Raw genomic sequence first — 15,777 nt, forward strand, 5'->3', positions numbered from 1 at the left:
AAACCTGTTCAGAGAGCCAAATAAGAGATGATTTCAAAGGCAGTACTGTACCTTTTCATGGGTTTGGGCGAGGCCTCCCGCTCCAGGTTGGAGGACGCGTGCTTCACGTGCATGGCGTTGTAGGAGGTGTGGGTGTACTCGTTTTCGTCGCTGTAGTCGGGACCAAGTAACGTTCGAGCCCATGTGCCCATGTCGTAGGGAGGAAGAGTCCCCCCGAATTCGGAGGGCAGGCATTCAGGGTGTATTAGCTGGTGAAGACTGTTCAGGTTGTTACCATGAAGAAAGATCTTTAACAAATAAAAGAAAGTTCAAAGTCATCATCGATTCCTTACTTCATTAAGCACAATAATAGCAGCACTAATGACGTGTGGAGTTTCATTAGTTGACAGTGCAGTTTCACGTGGGAATTTCTAAAGCCCTCAGGGTTGGCTCGGTGGATGAGGAGGTGGGTATTAGCTTTGGGGTGGGCAGCTGAAGAGTTAGCCTGGCACTATAAATACTTCTGAAAATTCCGATTGCCTTGCTTTTAGCGCATGACACTTTCAATTTCTTAAGTGCCAGATCAGGAGAAGTGGAAGTCAGGAGTTATGACTGATTATCGCTACTGTAAGAGGTTAGAGAAGTGAGAAGAAAAGGGTGACAGCAGATCTTACTGAAAATAGATGTGAAGAGTAGGTCTTCAGCATCTGAGAGGGTAACCAGCTCTGCACTCCAGGACTGACATTTCCCAGGGGTGTACCAGGCTGTGTTGCCACTTTGCGCTGCTTCAGCACCATCTGTCTCTCTAATCCCTCTTTGCTTTCAGGCTGGTTCTACCCTTGTCCTGCCTAGTCAGGCATAACTCAGGGTGGGCTCTGGGGCCTCCTGAGGGATGATCCAGTCATTGGTTGATAGACTGCAGAGAACAAATGTCTAAGATGACTGCCAGACCACAATTCACATGGGTTTCAGTGGAGAAGATCTGCCTCTTCTGCAGTATCAGAAAACAGCCTTCAGGCATGGGCATTTTTTTGAGGAAACATGTGAGTTACCACCATGTGAAAACAGTCAAGTTCCTGAAGGAATGAAATAGGAATTTTTACTCCAACAAAAAGAGTTGAGCTGAAGTTTCCTTCACTTGCAAGCAACTTCAGTCAGGCCTAATAATCCCTCCACACTGATGATTCTCTTCTATCCCTGGGCATGTCCCAGTAAAATGTATCCACACTTTGTTAGTGACAACGGGTTTCTGGTCCCTAGCAGAGTTATTGATTTATTCCAGACCATTGAAAACCCTAAGGTTTAAAAACAGCAGCAGTTCTCTGAGGCTATATGCAAAATGCAGAGAGAAAAAGAAGAGAGCAGGCAGCTACTCTGTTACTCCAGGTCTGCAGCTTCCTATCCACCCTCCATCACCCGACCCCCATCTAATTACCCTTTTCCTTGTCTTGTCTTTGAGAAACGGTTTGATTAGCGTGTACAGGGCATGGATGTACCAGGGCTGATTGACAAAATGGACTCCTCCAAAACGTGCAGGAAAGCTGTCCTATAGAAAGAAAGAAAGGCAGTTAAGAGTCGTAGTGCTTTACTCCGGCAGTCAATAGGATGAAAGTCAGAGGAAGAATCTGCCTCTTTCCATCTGCAAACGAGCGCTGGGCTTGCTGGGAGGGGACAGAAGAAAAATAGAAAGAAAAAAACCCAACAAAACCAGAAACAGACGCCTGGAAACGTTTGTATCAGTTTCCTCTGTTGGCAGAGGCAGTCCCTTCGCCCCTCCACACGCTGATGCATCAGTTGCCGATGAGATGCCTATGATTTAGAGTAGAGTCTCCAGCCACTTAGCATGAACATTTTTTAACTCCATCAGGGCATCTGACTGGGCTGGCCTGGGAAGTGAGAGGGGGTTGATAAGCACGGCTCCCTCGAGGGGAAGCTTTCTAATTTCTCATTGTGCAGCGCAAGGCAAGCCCCCAGTTCCCACGCACATCGCTGCTCAGCACTCACCTTTTCACCCTTCGGCCTCCCTGCCTCCCCCTGCTAAAATCATCATTACAATGGCTGACCTTTCAGGGTGAGCAAGCAGCTTATTACAGGGAGGAGGATGGGTGGGAAATGCTGATGAGTGAAGGTGTAGGGAGAGCGCACCATGACAGCACCATGGAAACTGCTGGAGCCGCGCTCGCTCTCGCTGCCAGGCTGAGCTCAAACACCCTCGGCATTAGTATGCAGGTAACGTCCTGCTGGCGAGGTGTTCGCTGTAGCATCCTACCCCCGCTACGCCAGCCTGGCACACTTCATAGGAGGTTGCTGGCGTGTCTTTGAAGGTTATTGTATATTGTGAAGGGTATTTTGTACCTACGATCTTATCTAACAAATGTCAGTCAGGGAAGACCCTGGAATTTTTTTGCATTGCATAAAGGGACAACTGCTGCTCCTGTGTGCAAATATGCTTCCAGGGAGAGGAGAGAGGCCCGTCTCTCCACTGTGAAAGGAGATTCTGATGAAGCCGTCCTCATCCTGTGTGTGCTCCTAACCCGTACAGCTCAGCATGTAAAGCAAAGCATAATCAGGTCTCTTCCTTCAGGGCTTTGGCTCTGAGATGCAGGTAGGTTCCTTCCCCCCACAATTAGCACAGGGTGTCCTGGGGTTTTCTCTCGCTTTCCTCTGGAGCATCAGAGATTGAGCACAGCTGGTGAGAATACAGGGTGGATTTGTGAGATGATATGAAAAATCCTCTTATACACCTGCTTGGTAGAGTTTCTGCGCTGCTTCAAGGTCAGTTTTTTCCCCAGGTTAGCATTATGTATGCGTCCACCACCTCCTGTCATACAGTGCAAATCAGCAGGACTCTCCATGCTTTTTAGCACTGGCCATGGATTGCCTTGGCAGTCATCCTAAATGATACTCAGGTAATGTTTGTGAGCAGCCACAGGCATTGATACCTTTTTCTTTTGCTATACAGTATTTTGCTATACAGCTGCTTCCAACTCAGGTCAGTTGACCTGAAATCATTACAAGTCTCAATATTAGATGCTCTGTGAAAGACTGTTGGGTCATCAGGCCATCCTGAAGGAGGACAAGCAGTGCAACATCACAAGTGATACCATTTTAAATTCTAGTAAACTATGAATTGAGCTTTTAAGATCCCACCTTGTCTGGGGTCCTCACATAAGAATGGTATGAACCTGTTAGAGCGAGTCCAGAAAAGAACCACAAAGATGATCAGAGGATCAGAGCACCTCTCCTACAAAGACAGACTGAGAGAGCTGGGAAAAGAGGGGTTGAGATGACAGGTTTACAGTAGACGCTAGGAAGAAATTCCTTCCTCAGAGGGTAGTGAAGCACTGGAACAGGTTGCTCAGAGAAATTGTGGATGCCCCATCCCTGAAAGTGTTCAAGGTCAGGTTTGATAGGGTCCTGAGCAACCTGATCTAGTGAATGGCATCCCTGCCCATGACCAGGAGGATTGGAAGTAGATGACCTTTAAGGTTGTTTCCAACCCAAGACTTTCTATGATTCTATTTTATGATTCTGTGATTCTTTTTAAGGATGTTCTGTTGAGGTGTTCATTTGTAATAAAGATGACTGTATTTCCACTGCTATTGGAATATTCATTAGAATTTAGGAATGCATCTCTGACTGAGATAAGTTACTGCAGTGCTGCAAGTTGTAGTGACTTCAACTGGGCTGAGCCAAGAAACAGCTGCAGAGAGTCAGAGCCCACCTATAAAAAACATGGCCTGACAGAAGTATGAAGTCCAAAGTGATTTTCTACCGTGTGATAACCTAAAATTGTGTTTTAGAGCAGACCAGAGTCATAAAATGGCCATCTCATGTAAAATTCACATATTCGGGTGCCTTTCTCGCACATGGGAATGAAAATTTTAAGATTTGAAACTTTTCACAGATTATTCTAAAAAAATCTTAAGACAAACTGGAATGTTCCCTGTTTACCTTTGTTTATTTATTTATTTATTTCACAGAATCACATAATCACAGAATATGTTGAGTTGGAAGGAACCCACAAAGATTATTGAGTCCAACTGGATCCCTACAAATCTACAGGGCCTGATAGGATTCATCCCAGAATCCTCTGAGAGCAGGCTGATGTCATTGCAAACCTCTCTCAGTGGTTTTTGAGCAGTCTTGGGAATCCAGAAAGGTCCCAGTTGACTGGAAGCTGGTGAACGTTGTCCTACTTTTCAAGAAGGGCAAGAGGGAGGACCCCAGAAACTACGGGCCTGTCAGTCTCACTTCAATGCCTGGGAAAGTTATGAAGAAGGTTATTCTGGGAAGTACTGAAAAATATCTGAAAAGACAATGCAGTAATTGGTCAGCATGATTTCATGAGAGGAAAGTCCTGCTTATCAAACCTGATTTCCTTTTATGAAAAGGTAACCCGCCTAGTTGATCAAGGGAAGCCAGCTGATGTAATATTTTTGGATTTCAGTAAAGCTGTTGATACTGTCCCTCACAGGATCCTTCTGGACAAAATGTCAAGCACACAGCTGGATAAACACATCATGCAGTGGGTGAGCAATTGGCTCACAGGTCAAGCACAGGGGGTAATAGTGAATGAGGTAACATCATACTGTCGCTAGCAGGGTCCTGCAGGGCTCCATCTTAGGCTCTGTGCTCTTCAACACCTTCATAAAGGACTTGGACACAGGACTGGAAGGGACACTAAACAAATTTGCAAATGATACAAAACTTGGAGAAGCTGTTGACTCCCTCAAAGGTAGAAAGGCCCTGCAGAGAGACCTTGACAAATTAGAGGTCTGGGCAATCATCAACCATATGAAGTTCAACAAGGGAAAGTGCCAGATTATGACCCTGGGATGGGGCAACTCCGGAGGTATGTACAGACTGGGGAATAAGATTTTGGAAAGGGACCTGGGTGTCCTGGTTGATGGCAAGTTGAATATGAGTCAGTAGTGCCCTGTCAGCCAGGAGGGCCAGCTGTGTCCTGGGGGGCATCAGGCAAAGCATCGCCAGCCGGTCGAGGGAGGGGATTGTCCTGCTCTGCTCTGCATGGGTGCGGCCTCACCTTGAATATTGTGTGCAGTTTTGAGTGCCATCATATGAAAAAGAAAATAAACTATTAGAGAGTATCCAAAGGAGGGCAACAAAGATGGTGAAGGGCCTTGGGTGGAATCCATATGAGGAGTGGCTGAGGTGACTTGGTTTGTTCAGCCTGGAGGAGACTGAGGGGAGACCTCATTGCAGTCTACAACTTCCTCATGAGGGGAAAAAGAGGCACAGACACCAATCTCTTCTATTTATTTCTCTATTTATTTATTTGTTTCTTATTAATTCTGTGTCTGTCAAGCTGGCTGCCATCTCACAGCTTGTATCTCTAAGGAAGAAGTTCTGCACACCTTTGCTCTTTGGGAGTAAATTGCCATAGCTGTTCCCAGGCTGAACTGTAGCAGCACAGGTCAGTGTAGAAGACACAGTCTGAGTCTGAAGCACAAAACAGTAAATGAGAGATGGGAAGCAAGCAAATAACTTTAAGACACAGAAATTTATATGGACCCGAAAAAGAAAATTGTTTTGCCTTCTTGCTGGAATGCACAAATTATATTAATCACAACCTTCAGTGAGAAATGTCATTTGGACTTCATTTCCAAGGGAGAATGTGGGGTTTTTTGAACATGTTGACCAGCCTTAACAATACCATATTACCCAGAAAGGTCTAAATACTGAGAACTACAGGAACCAGCCAGAGGTTTAAACTGGCAGCCTGCCTTTGGAAAAGGTCAACTATGGAGCAGGATGTATTTTCCTATATAGAAAATTAATTTTATGTCCACCCAATACAGATTGTTGAGTCTATAAACTAGATTCTGTCTGATACATTTGTAGATTAAGTATTACAGGAAAGCCCGTCATATAACAATTTTATTTAAAAGCAATTGCTTTCTTTTCGTTCTGAAGGTATATCCAAAAATGCATGAAGACCCTTGAAAAGGAAACATGATGGTCAGGAAAAATAACAAACATCAAGGAACATTTCTTTCTCTGGGTAAATTTCTGCTAAATTTTTTTCCTCCCCTATTAAGCACAATAAGCTCAATTTGACCTTCATCCCTCAGTCCACCTGCATTTGTAAGGCTGTCAATTAGAGCAAGGACAAAGACAATTTTTTTTTTTTTAAAAACAAAGAAATTTGATGTGGGAATCATCCAGACACTATCTGGAACTGCAACATACTAATTTTACACGAGTCCCTAATTAGAGCAGAGCTGTCTTGGAAAGAAAAGCTCCTGTCTGGAGGTCTGCCTTGTGCAGCTCCAGGAAGATGTATGAGACATTTCCCACACCCCACTCAGTGTCTCTGATGCTTTCCCTGGGGCAAGGTGAAAGTAGCTGAAATTGATTTTCTGCTGGAGAGCTTTTGCTTTTAGGAATTCTCTTTTGATTTCTCATGACTTGTGATTCCTTGGGAAGGTGTATTTTATAATGAGGTACATTTTTTGGAGTCAGCTGTGAAATGGACCATGGGATCATGGAGCCTTTTCTTGACCTGATTCCTTGACAAAAATACCCAGTTCTGAGGATATATTAACATTTTATTTCAATGGTGTAAATGAAATATAGTGCATATGAATTGGTCTAATTACTTTTGGGCACTTCTTATCTGAAAACCAGGCTGGACATATTAGCATGTTGCTCAGTGGTGAAATTGCAGTGTGAATAAACACATCTAACCCAGTACTAATCTAGCTAACTTGCTTTTCAGCAATAGCAGGGAATGGGTCAGGTTGGAAGGGACCACAGTGGGTCATCAGGTCCAAACTCCCTGCTCAAGCAGGGTCATCCCAGAGCACATGGCATGGAATTGCATCTGAACGGTTCTTGAACGTCTCCAGTGAGGGAGACTCCACAACCTCTCTGGGCAGTCTGTTCCAGTGTGTGGTCACTTGAACAGTGAAGAAGTTCTTCCTCATATTCAGGTGGAACTTGTTGTACATCAGTTTCTACCCATTGCCTCTTGTTTGGAGAGCCTGACTCCATCCTCTTGACACCTTCCCTTCAGATACTTACATACACTGATGAGGTCATCTCTTCTTGAGGCTAAACAGGCACAGCTCCCTCAGCCTTTCCTCATAAGAGAGATGCTCCAGTCCCTTAATCATATTTGTAGCTCTCCACTGGACCCACTCCAGGAGCTCTGCATTTCTCTTACACTGATGACCCCAGAACTGGACACAGTGCTCCATATGCAGCCTCACCACAGCTGAGAAGGGTAGGACCACCTCCCTCGACCTGCTGGCAATGGTCTTCCTAATGCAACCCCAGATACCTTTGGCTTTCTTGGCCACAAGGGCACACTGCTGGCTCATGGACAGCTTGTTGTCCACTAGGACCTCGAGGTTCTTCTCTACAGAGCTGCTTTCCAGCAGGTCATCCCCCAGTCACTATTGGTGCCTGGGGTTACCCTTCCTTAGATGCAGGACCCTGCAGTTGCCTTTGTCGATTTTCAGACTGTTCCTCTCTGCCCATCATTCCAACCTGTTGAGATCCTTCTGAAGGGCTGCACAGCATTCTGGGGTATCAGCCACTCCTCCCAGCTTTGTGTCATCAGCAAATTTGCCGAGGAGGCATCTGCTGCTTCATCCAGATCATTGATGAATAAGTTAAATTGAACCTTGGAGGACACTACTAGGGACAGACTTCCAACTCGACCCTCTGCCACTGATTATGACCCTCTGGGATCTGCCATTCAGCCAGTTCTCAACCCAATTCACTGTCCTCTCATTCACCTCACACTTCAGTGAAAGGGCTCCAGATATTTTCTTGGGCAGCTGGCTCGTCCAGAGTCAGACCAGGCCTTTTTAATTGGGACCTGAAGTGAGCTAAAACAAGGAATATATCTAACCATGCTGCAGTGGCGCCTTCCTGGAGCAGTGTAGGCAAGCCGAGAGAGAGAAAATTGTCCAAACACAGGGTTTGAGTTGATTGAATGAAACCAGTGTCACCGTTGGGACTTTTGTCTAATCTGTTTTATTTTGTATATTTGTTTCTTTACTGTTTTCAGTTATTCTCCCCCTTATCATCCCCAAAGAAGAGAAAGAAATGAACACTTGAGTGCCACAGTGGAGCTGCCAGAGGCACCCCAAATCCATACAGGTCTTAATATATCTTTTGTTTCAGATTGGAGAAGTGTCTCCAACCTTGCAGGATAGAGCAAAATGTTACAGAGATCAGTGTTTCCCTTCTCTGCTCAGACCTCCTGTGCAGGAAAATTTCTGAACTGAAATGAGTCTGGGAATGAAAACTCTTGTTAAATAATGTTCCATTAAATAGCTCACGAGTGATATCTATGAGGTGATTGAGAAACAATTTTTCTTTATTTCTGCCTGTTCTTGCCATCACAACATCTATTTCTTTTGGCATGAGTTTGCATTAGAAACCTTTTACTATGGTGTTCTGGACTGCCTGAAAGCTAAAAATCAACATAATCTTCAATCATCTCCTCACACCAAAGTGTGTCAGGAAAGTAAAACAATGTTTGGAATACAAAAACTAATGAATCCAACCTCATGCTCAAGGTCATTGCTTTCAAACTGCATGAAGTGGCATCATAGACCAAAGACCTGAGCTCAACATCCATATTATAGTATATTTCTAGGTTATAGAACACCTGAATTATGAGAAATAAGCATTTGTAAAATGTTTTCATAACCTTTGCCCTTTGCAAATAAAAAAGAAAACATACCTTGCCATCCTATTGAACTGCAATCTCAACTACACTTGTAAGTTTATTGCAAATCCAAATATAATCCCCCTTGAAAGAAAATAATTTCCCTCAGATTTAGGAAGATATCAGTCATAAACAAAACTGTTCAAAGCAAAATGTCATGGAAACTGAGGATAAAAACAGCATCTTCATGCCTGTGCACTTACATAATCAGTCTCCATAGTGGATTAAAGCTCCCACAGACCATATTAATAGTTCAGGAAGATTTTATTAATAGTTCAGTCATAGTTTTTCCATGGAGAATATCCTTGAGTGTGTGATTTTAATGGATTGGTGCAATAAGAGAAGGAGGCTTTCCTTTCTCCACCTCTGCATCCAAATTCAGCCTCTGAAAGAGTGACAGTGGTTGAAAGTTGTTCCCTGATTTTATGACTTTGTCAGATATTGGGTAGGTTGTTTCTATCAAAAACCTGTTCTTGAGCATGTTTAACTGAATTCCATGTAACACCCTAGGTATGGACAGAGAGGGCTGTCAAATAGTGCCTGCTAGGAGACAAGGCGAAGTGTCCCTCCACTACTACAGCTTCAGTTTCTAATTTTAATGCAGCTCCTACTAGCTGGATGTTTAGTTTGGCAGGAGGCGGTGGGAGGAAGAGGCAGGACCGGGAGCCATGAGAACCCTGGGACTGGGCTGCTCCTGCACCTCTGCTAGTGTTCCCTGGGGCTGCAGGAGCCGGGGCTACAGGAGCCAGGGCTGCTCCCTCTCACCCTCTGCAGTGCCTGCTGTGATCCCAGGCACGTTTCCAATCTCCACCCTGACAAGTTGCTCATCGTTCTGTTATCTCTTTTTACTCCCCTGTGTTTTTGAAGAGATGGGAATGCAAAATTAATGTTGCCGATGGCAATGATTGCAAATCGTTTGCTTCTACCTTGGCATGCCCTCAGAGTACACAGGGCTTGGAAATAGCTGTAGAGTAGGGGAAAAGAATTAAAAAAAAAGACATTAGTGCTAGCAGTGTAGCAGTCCTGACCTGCTTGAATATGATCGTAGAAAGAATTATTGCAATCGTGAGCAATTAATTGATTTTGGGTAAGTTGTGACTGTAACTGCTCACACCAAAATGCTCTTTTTTCTTTGAAGCACACAGTAGCAAAGGACTGGAGCAAAATCACAGGAAATCGTGAGTGCTTGGTTTATTTTTACATCGCATGCCCACATATGTAGATGAGGATGCTCTGAAGTATTTCTGCCAGAGAAGTAGAACTAAAAATGAACATTGGGATGCATTCTCCTAAACATTTTCATTATGTTAGTTATCTCTTCTGCTACACTTGGTAACTTTTAAAATTCAGTCATTTGCAGTGGGTTTCTCCCAGTCATTATTACACACTATTGAGGTCCTACAGAGCATCTGTTCTTGGGTGTTGGCAGATGGCACCAATAAATCAGGTTATAGAACACAGATTTGCTCAGTAAACTTTGATTTGTCCTGATAGAATCATGCTGTCATGTCATCTGGTCTAACAAAATACTTGTAACCTTGGGGCAAAAAGGGGATTTCTTCACAACCTTTTTACAAGAAACCCTTTACTGAATCCGCTCAGAATAATTTAGAAACAGAAAATTTCCCAGAAGCATTGACTATGTTGGATTGACACCATACCCTAGTGCTACTTTTTTACTTGGCATGTACCCCTATTTCACACACTTAAGCTATAGACTAAGCCTCCCTCCACAAACAAACAAAAAAAAGAGGTGAATAAATTACATTGACAGAGAAACAGCAGGTTAATTCAGGGGGCTGGTTGAGGAGGTACACAGAAAAGAGACAAATTCAAAATGTGATTAAAAAATAGTGCAACAAAAAGCAGTGACACACTAATTTGGAAGTAGCCTATCCATGTTTGTAACTGAGGTGCTGCAGTTTGCTCTAGATTAGGTCAGATTAGGAAAGGCCAGATCAGGATGCTCCTGGTGGTGGAGGAAGAGTGACAGTCACTCACTAAGTTAAGGAGGGGTATCTTGGGTCACAGGCAGCATGGGAAGGGACATGAATTAGCTGGAGGCTGTTTTTCAGAGTTAGTTTAAGAACTTGCTATGATCTTTGCAGCCAGCTCCAGCAAACTGAGCTAAATTGTCTCCAGTGTCCTGATTTTTGGTGTAAACGGTAGCTCAGGAAGATGTTTATATTCAGCTTTCCTAAGTGAGGGTGACTGCAAGATGAGTTGCTTCTATTCCTGTATCTCACTGAATGTGAACATCTGAAATTAGTTGTGGGGGAAGGAAAAAGCAGCAGGAAGATCATCAAAGCTGAAAGTAGTTTTGGGCTTAATTAGAAATGGCAAAATGTGCTGAGTGCAGAGCAAGCCTGGCCTGGAATCTTACTGGATGAGCACAGATGGTGCTGGCTGAAGTGTGTGACCTCAGGTCAGCTGGGATGCTTCACACTCCCTGCAATGCCAAACCCTTGCCTAACTGTGACTGACAAGCTTTGGTTGCTCGCTCAAAGTTATCATCACAAGAAAGTCCCTGTGCAAACGTTAGGTTTCTGAGAGAAGTGACCTCCCTCCACTCCTTTCCTTGACACCAGGAGATAAAGCAGCGCTGTTTGTCTCCATTTGAGCTGTTGGTGGCTGTTTGTGGGCGTGAGTCAGTCTCAGTTTTGGGGATGTGATAAAGAAATAGGTTTTTTTGTAGCCAGTTTTTAATGCAGGGCCTTCTGAAGCAAAATGCCCACCAGCAGAATGAGCACCTCCACCAAAGAAAGTAATGGTCAGCATTAAGACAGTTTTAATGAAGGAGCATCCTAATTCCCTTGCACCTGGAAAAGAATCCATCCAGGAGCGCTTTGTTTGGCATTGATAATTTGACTTAAAAAAAATGTTCTATTTTTAATATACACTTTTTAAAAAAGCATAACTTGGGGATTTTTTTTTTTGAAAGTAATTTTTAAAAGCTAAGATTTAAACAAAATTAATTAGTACTGTTAACCACTCTAGCAAAAAACACTGTTGTTTTTCTTAGCTGACCTGATTTGAAACTCTCTCTCCTGTCTATCTCCATAGTCAGGCCTTGCACCCATCTTGAAGTGCAGTAGATTTGTGGGGCACTGTGATTGAAAGCACAGGGAGTGAAAGAGTTGGGGCAGAGAACAAGATGACACAGAGGCAAATCCGCTAGGATTTAAAAGGCTGTTGAAAGAAGAGAGCTGAATGCATTCAAAAAGTCAGTCCTGAAAAGCATAATGTATAGTACTTTATTTCTTGTCCAGTACTGAGATTTTAAACAAAAAAAGATATACAAAGACTGCCTCTTTAGATTTGCATTGTTATGCTGAGAATGCTACATCATGTATGTAAAATATTTATTCTGTATTTTCTTCACATTGCTACTTGCTATATATATATATATATATATATACATGCTCTCTGCCAAAATAGCTTTCTGTCTGAGCAAAGAGCAATGAAGGCCAAACTCCCATGGTGAGGACAAATGCCCACAGCATTAGTTAAAGTCAGCCAAAGAAAAGCAATTAGAAAGGTCTTGTGGCACTTGCATTTCTTCTCAGGAGACCTACTGACTTTGCAGAGAAGTTTCTCATCTCTGCCTATGGAAGTGCCGAGGTGTTAAACAGAATTCCTACAGTTGCATTACACTTGCATTGTGATTGAAAGCTGAAGATGGAGAAAAGGAGATTTTGTTATTTATAGTGCTAGGCAACCTATTTGGCGCTGAACAGAAGTTGGATCTAGCCTGGCTTGAACAAAGCATGGAACCATCTTAAAGCTTCTGCTTTCACATTAGAGATGCATGGAAAGGAGATTATAAACTATCATTGTGATGAGATTATAACCTAGTATGGTCAGAAGAAAATGATCAAGCTTTTTTTTTTATTAGCATTTTTTGACTGACTAAAACAAAGTATTTGATAGAAATTATTCCTTTTCCAGTAAATTTCTTTGCATCTAGCAGAAAGTTAAGAAAATCCTTTGTGTTGACTCCTCTGTACAGCTCCTTAAAGACATCACAGGCTCCCAACACTCATTTTCTCGGGGCTACCTGCTGAACAGAAGCTAGATTCTCATCTTATTTCACTAAGGATTTCAAATTTTACTCTAATTTTTTTGAGATTGAAACCTCATTTTAAAATGGAAGGTTTACCTTCACCTGGCTCTTGCAGAACCCCTTTTAAACACAATTTCTATAGTCCCTGTCATCTTTGACAAATTTTCTTTGTTAAATGTCATATGGTGAAGATATTTTTTCAAATCTTTATTCTCTTTCAGCTGGAGTGCATATGTGTGTCTGTGTGTGTGAGAAAACCCCATGACCTATCTTGTTTTAAAGACAGTCAAAATGCTAAATGCCTGCTCAGTGCTGGAAACCCAGCAATACCAGGCAACTCATGCTGCATTAGATAAACACCTGATAGTAGCAACACTTTTTCTTCATATACAACCCCTTATTCTTCAGACCAATAGAAGCCTGGGGAAAAAAATCCCACCTTATATTATTTGCTTGATTCACTCTCTGTCCTTGTTCCAGTCTCTTAGTGAGATTGCTTCGTTTTCTTATGCCTTCATGCTGAAGGGAAAACTATTTTGTGTATTTGTGTTTCACAAAGTCCCACGTGGTCACAGGACTGATTTGACAGGACCAGACCAATATGTCAGTTCTGCAATAAAATATAATATCTTTGTGTCTGCCCTTCTGTGATCAATTTCTCTACATTTTTTTTTTAATAACAGAGCAGTGCCTTGGTAATGAGAAACCTGAGCATAATTTAATGTCCTTGAAATAAGTTTTGAGAACAAAAAAATATGAGTAATACTAAAGATACATGTGCAAAGATTTAAAGATACATTGTGAAAAACATATTTTTAGGAAAACTGTTTTTACAGTGAAAGATAGCATTTCAAGTTTTATGACATTTTCTACTACCTGCATTTAAGAAACAAGTTATGGAGACAATTTTGCAGGGAAGAGCCTTGTACTGTGCAGTACAGAGAACACACTGGTATTTTTCCCCCATGGTCATAAAAACAGGCATTGCTAATAGCACCACCAATAGCTAAGATTGTCTGATACTCCATTTGCACTTTGTTAACACTTTGTTGGAGTTACACATTTTGGGTCCAAAAATTTCAACAAGGAGCTAGACGTGCTTATATGGGAACAGTTTTGGAGGCTGGGGGTGAGGAATTGATTTGAGAGTATCTCCATGGGCTTGTGGGCAAAGAATATTTTCTGCACTTCAAAATATTTTTGTGATTACTGGAGAGTGGAGATCTAAAGCTCAGAGCCTTTGGGGCATGAACCCAACCTTTCACATGTGGTTTTCCTAGTGCACAGAATTTTACTGACACAGTGAGATTTTGAAGGTCTCTGTGTGCATATGCCCAAACTCGTTCAAGGAATTTTGGAGGTTGAGATATTTCATAAGATGGACTAGTCATAGTGATACCCTCTTGCCTTAAAAACTGTGATGAGTCAAAATCCTTGGAGTTCATTAGCTGTGTTCTCCCAACAGAGAGGCTGCATTCCTGACCCACAGGTGGGAGGCAGAACTTTCCCTGTAGTGGTTTCTCCTGGAGATGTCACAAACCACAGGCGGAGTCAGGGCCCCTGAAGCTGTACTTTGATACTAGGATTTCTCCTTTTCCAGTACATGACTTTGCCATTTTAATGTTCTTTTTGTGTCATGCTCACCACCTAAAGCAATGCTTGGCAACAGTCAGTGCTGCTCATCACATAATCACTCAGAATCAGGGCCTTTGTCAGTTTGGCAGCATTAAATGCCAGATAAACTCTGTACTTTTTGCTACACAAAATACATGGTTATAGTCTCTGCAACAGCTCTCTCATTTCTGTAATACAACTTCCCTTCAGTTCACACTTCTTACTCCTCACTACCTTGCTTTACTGCCACCTTAACTCTGACTTCAAAACAACTTTAAAAGATAGCAGTAGAAAAATGCTTTCTGCTGTCTGTGTGGGTGCAAGGAAAGCAAAGCACTAATGAACTCAGCTTCCCAATCTTTCCATCATCAGCAGCCAAGCATGGATATTAGACTGTGGACATAATACCAGGACACTGTTTCAGCCCTTTGACGTCCTGTATATTTGTCACCCGCTCCACCTACATACCCCTGAACAAGAAGAGTTCGAGAGTTACCAGTGACGTTTACTACCTAAGTAGTGCTTGCACTGCCTATCCAAAAAGGTTATTCCCAATTGAGTTTTCAGGTGCTACAGCATCAGTTTGCAAGCTAATGATTCCTCTGTTCTCCAGCTCTACTCCTAAAAAATTGTTCTGATTATTTTCTCTAGGGCCAAGAGCATTAAAAAAACCTGACTTCTCTGAATATGCTAAAACTACAACTTACATCCTGTGTGTGACCCCATTTCCCAGCCACCTCAGACTAAAAAGCCATACAAATTTTCATCCTTCTCTTTCTTCTCATATTGGGTTAAAGTTGTGCATTAAGTAACGCTATATGAAGTCTTAAATGAATTAGGCTTTTTCCACCCAGAGGACTAGAGTATCTTCTGTCATAACTCTGGACATCATTAAATTTGCTAGGTAGATATAGGGCAGTCTGAGTAACAAGGCATTTGCAAATCAATGTCATTTACCTTGAGTTTAGCATGTTGGTCTCCAGCAAATTGAAGAGATTTATTTTTTTTTTTAGAGGTGGCATATGGTGTTGGTGAAAAATTGATGAGGTTGCTGGGATTCAAGTGTTGAGATCAGAGGTATAAAGTCTGCCTCATGGTCATTTACTAATGTTTTTTCCTCTGAGGTTGATCCTGGAGCCAATACAACTTAATGCATTTATAAATTATCTGAATTATGATCCGGAGCAACAAACCCTCAGAAACTTTGCTGATGGTTCCAGTCTGTGGAGTAGAGCTGATAAACTGGAGGTTGAGTTTGGAGTCCCTATTCAGAGGGATCCAGACAGGATGGAGGGATGACTCCCTGGGAACCCCATAGACAAATGCAAAGTGTTTCATCTTCAGAAGATAAGAAAAAGTGGTGGACAAGAGAGGAAAAACAGGAAGGTGGTGGAGTCACCATCCCTGGAGTTGT

The 15,777-nt window shown here is 42.6% G+C and overlaps 1 protein-coding gene across 2 annotated transcripts in view; it reads right to left on the reverse strand.

The window, feature by feature from the left end:
- Nucleotides 1–15,777, reverse strand: part of CLVS1 (clavesin 1) — a 100,300-nt gene that overhangs the window by 15,634 nt on the left and 68,889 nt on the right. For both annotated transcript variants that reach the window (XM_029959460.1, XM_029959459.1), the window contains exons 4-5: nucleotides 1,415–1,525; nucleotides 52–287 (exon numbers count right to left, since the gene is read on the reverse strand). In XM_029959460.1, coding sequence (XP_029815320.1) covers nucleotides 52–287; nucleotides 1,415–1,525 — 347 coding nt within the window. The remainder of the gene's footprint in view (nucleotides 1–51; nucleotides 288–1,414; nucleotides 1,526–15,777) is intronic.

The sequence above is a fragment of the Manacus vitellinus genome, unplaced genomic scaffold (assembly GCF_001715985.3).
Source record: "Manacus vitellinus isolate BGI_N305 unplaced genomic scaffold, ASM171598v3 scaffold_1_pilon, whole genome shotgun sequence".
Taxonomy (NCBI): Eukaryota; Metazoa; Chordata; class Aves; order Passeriformes; family Pipridae; genus Manacus; species Manacus vitellinus.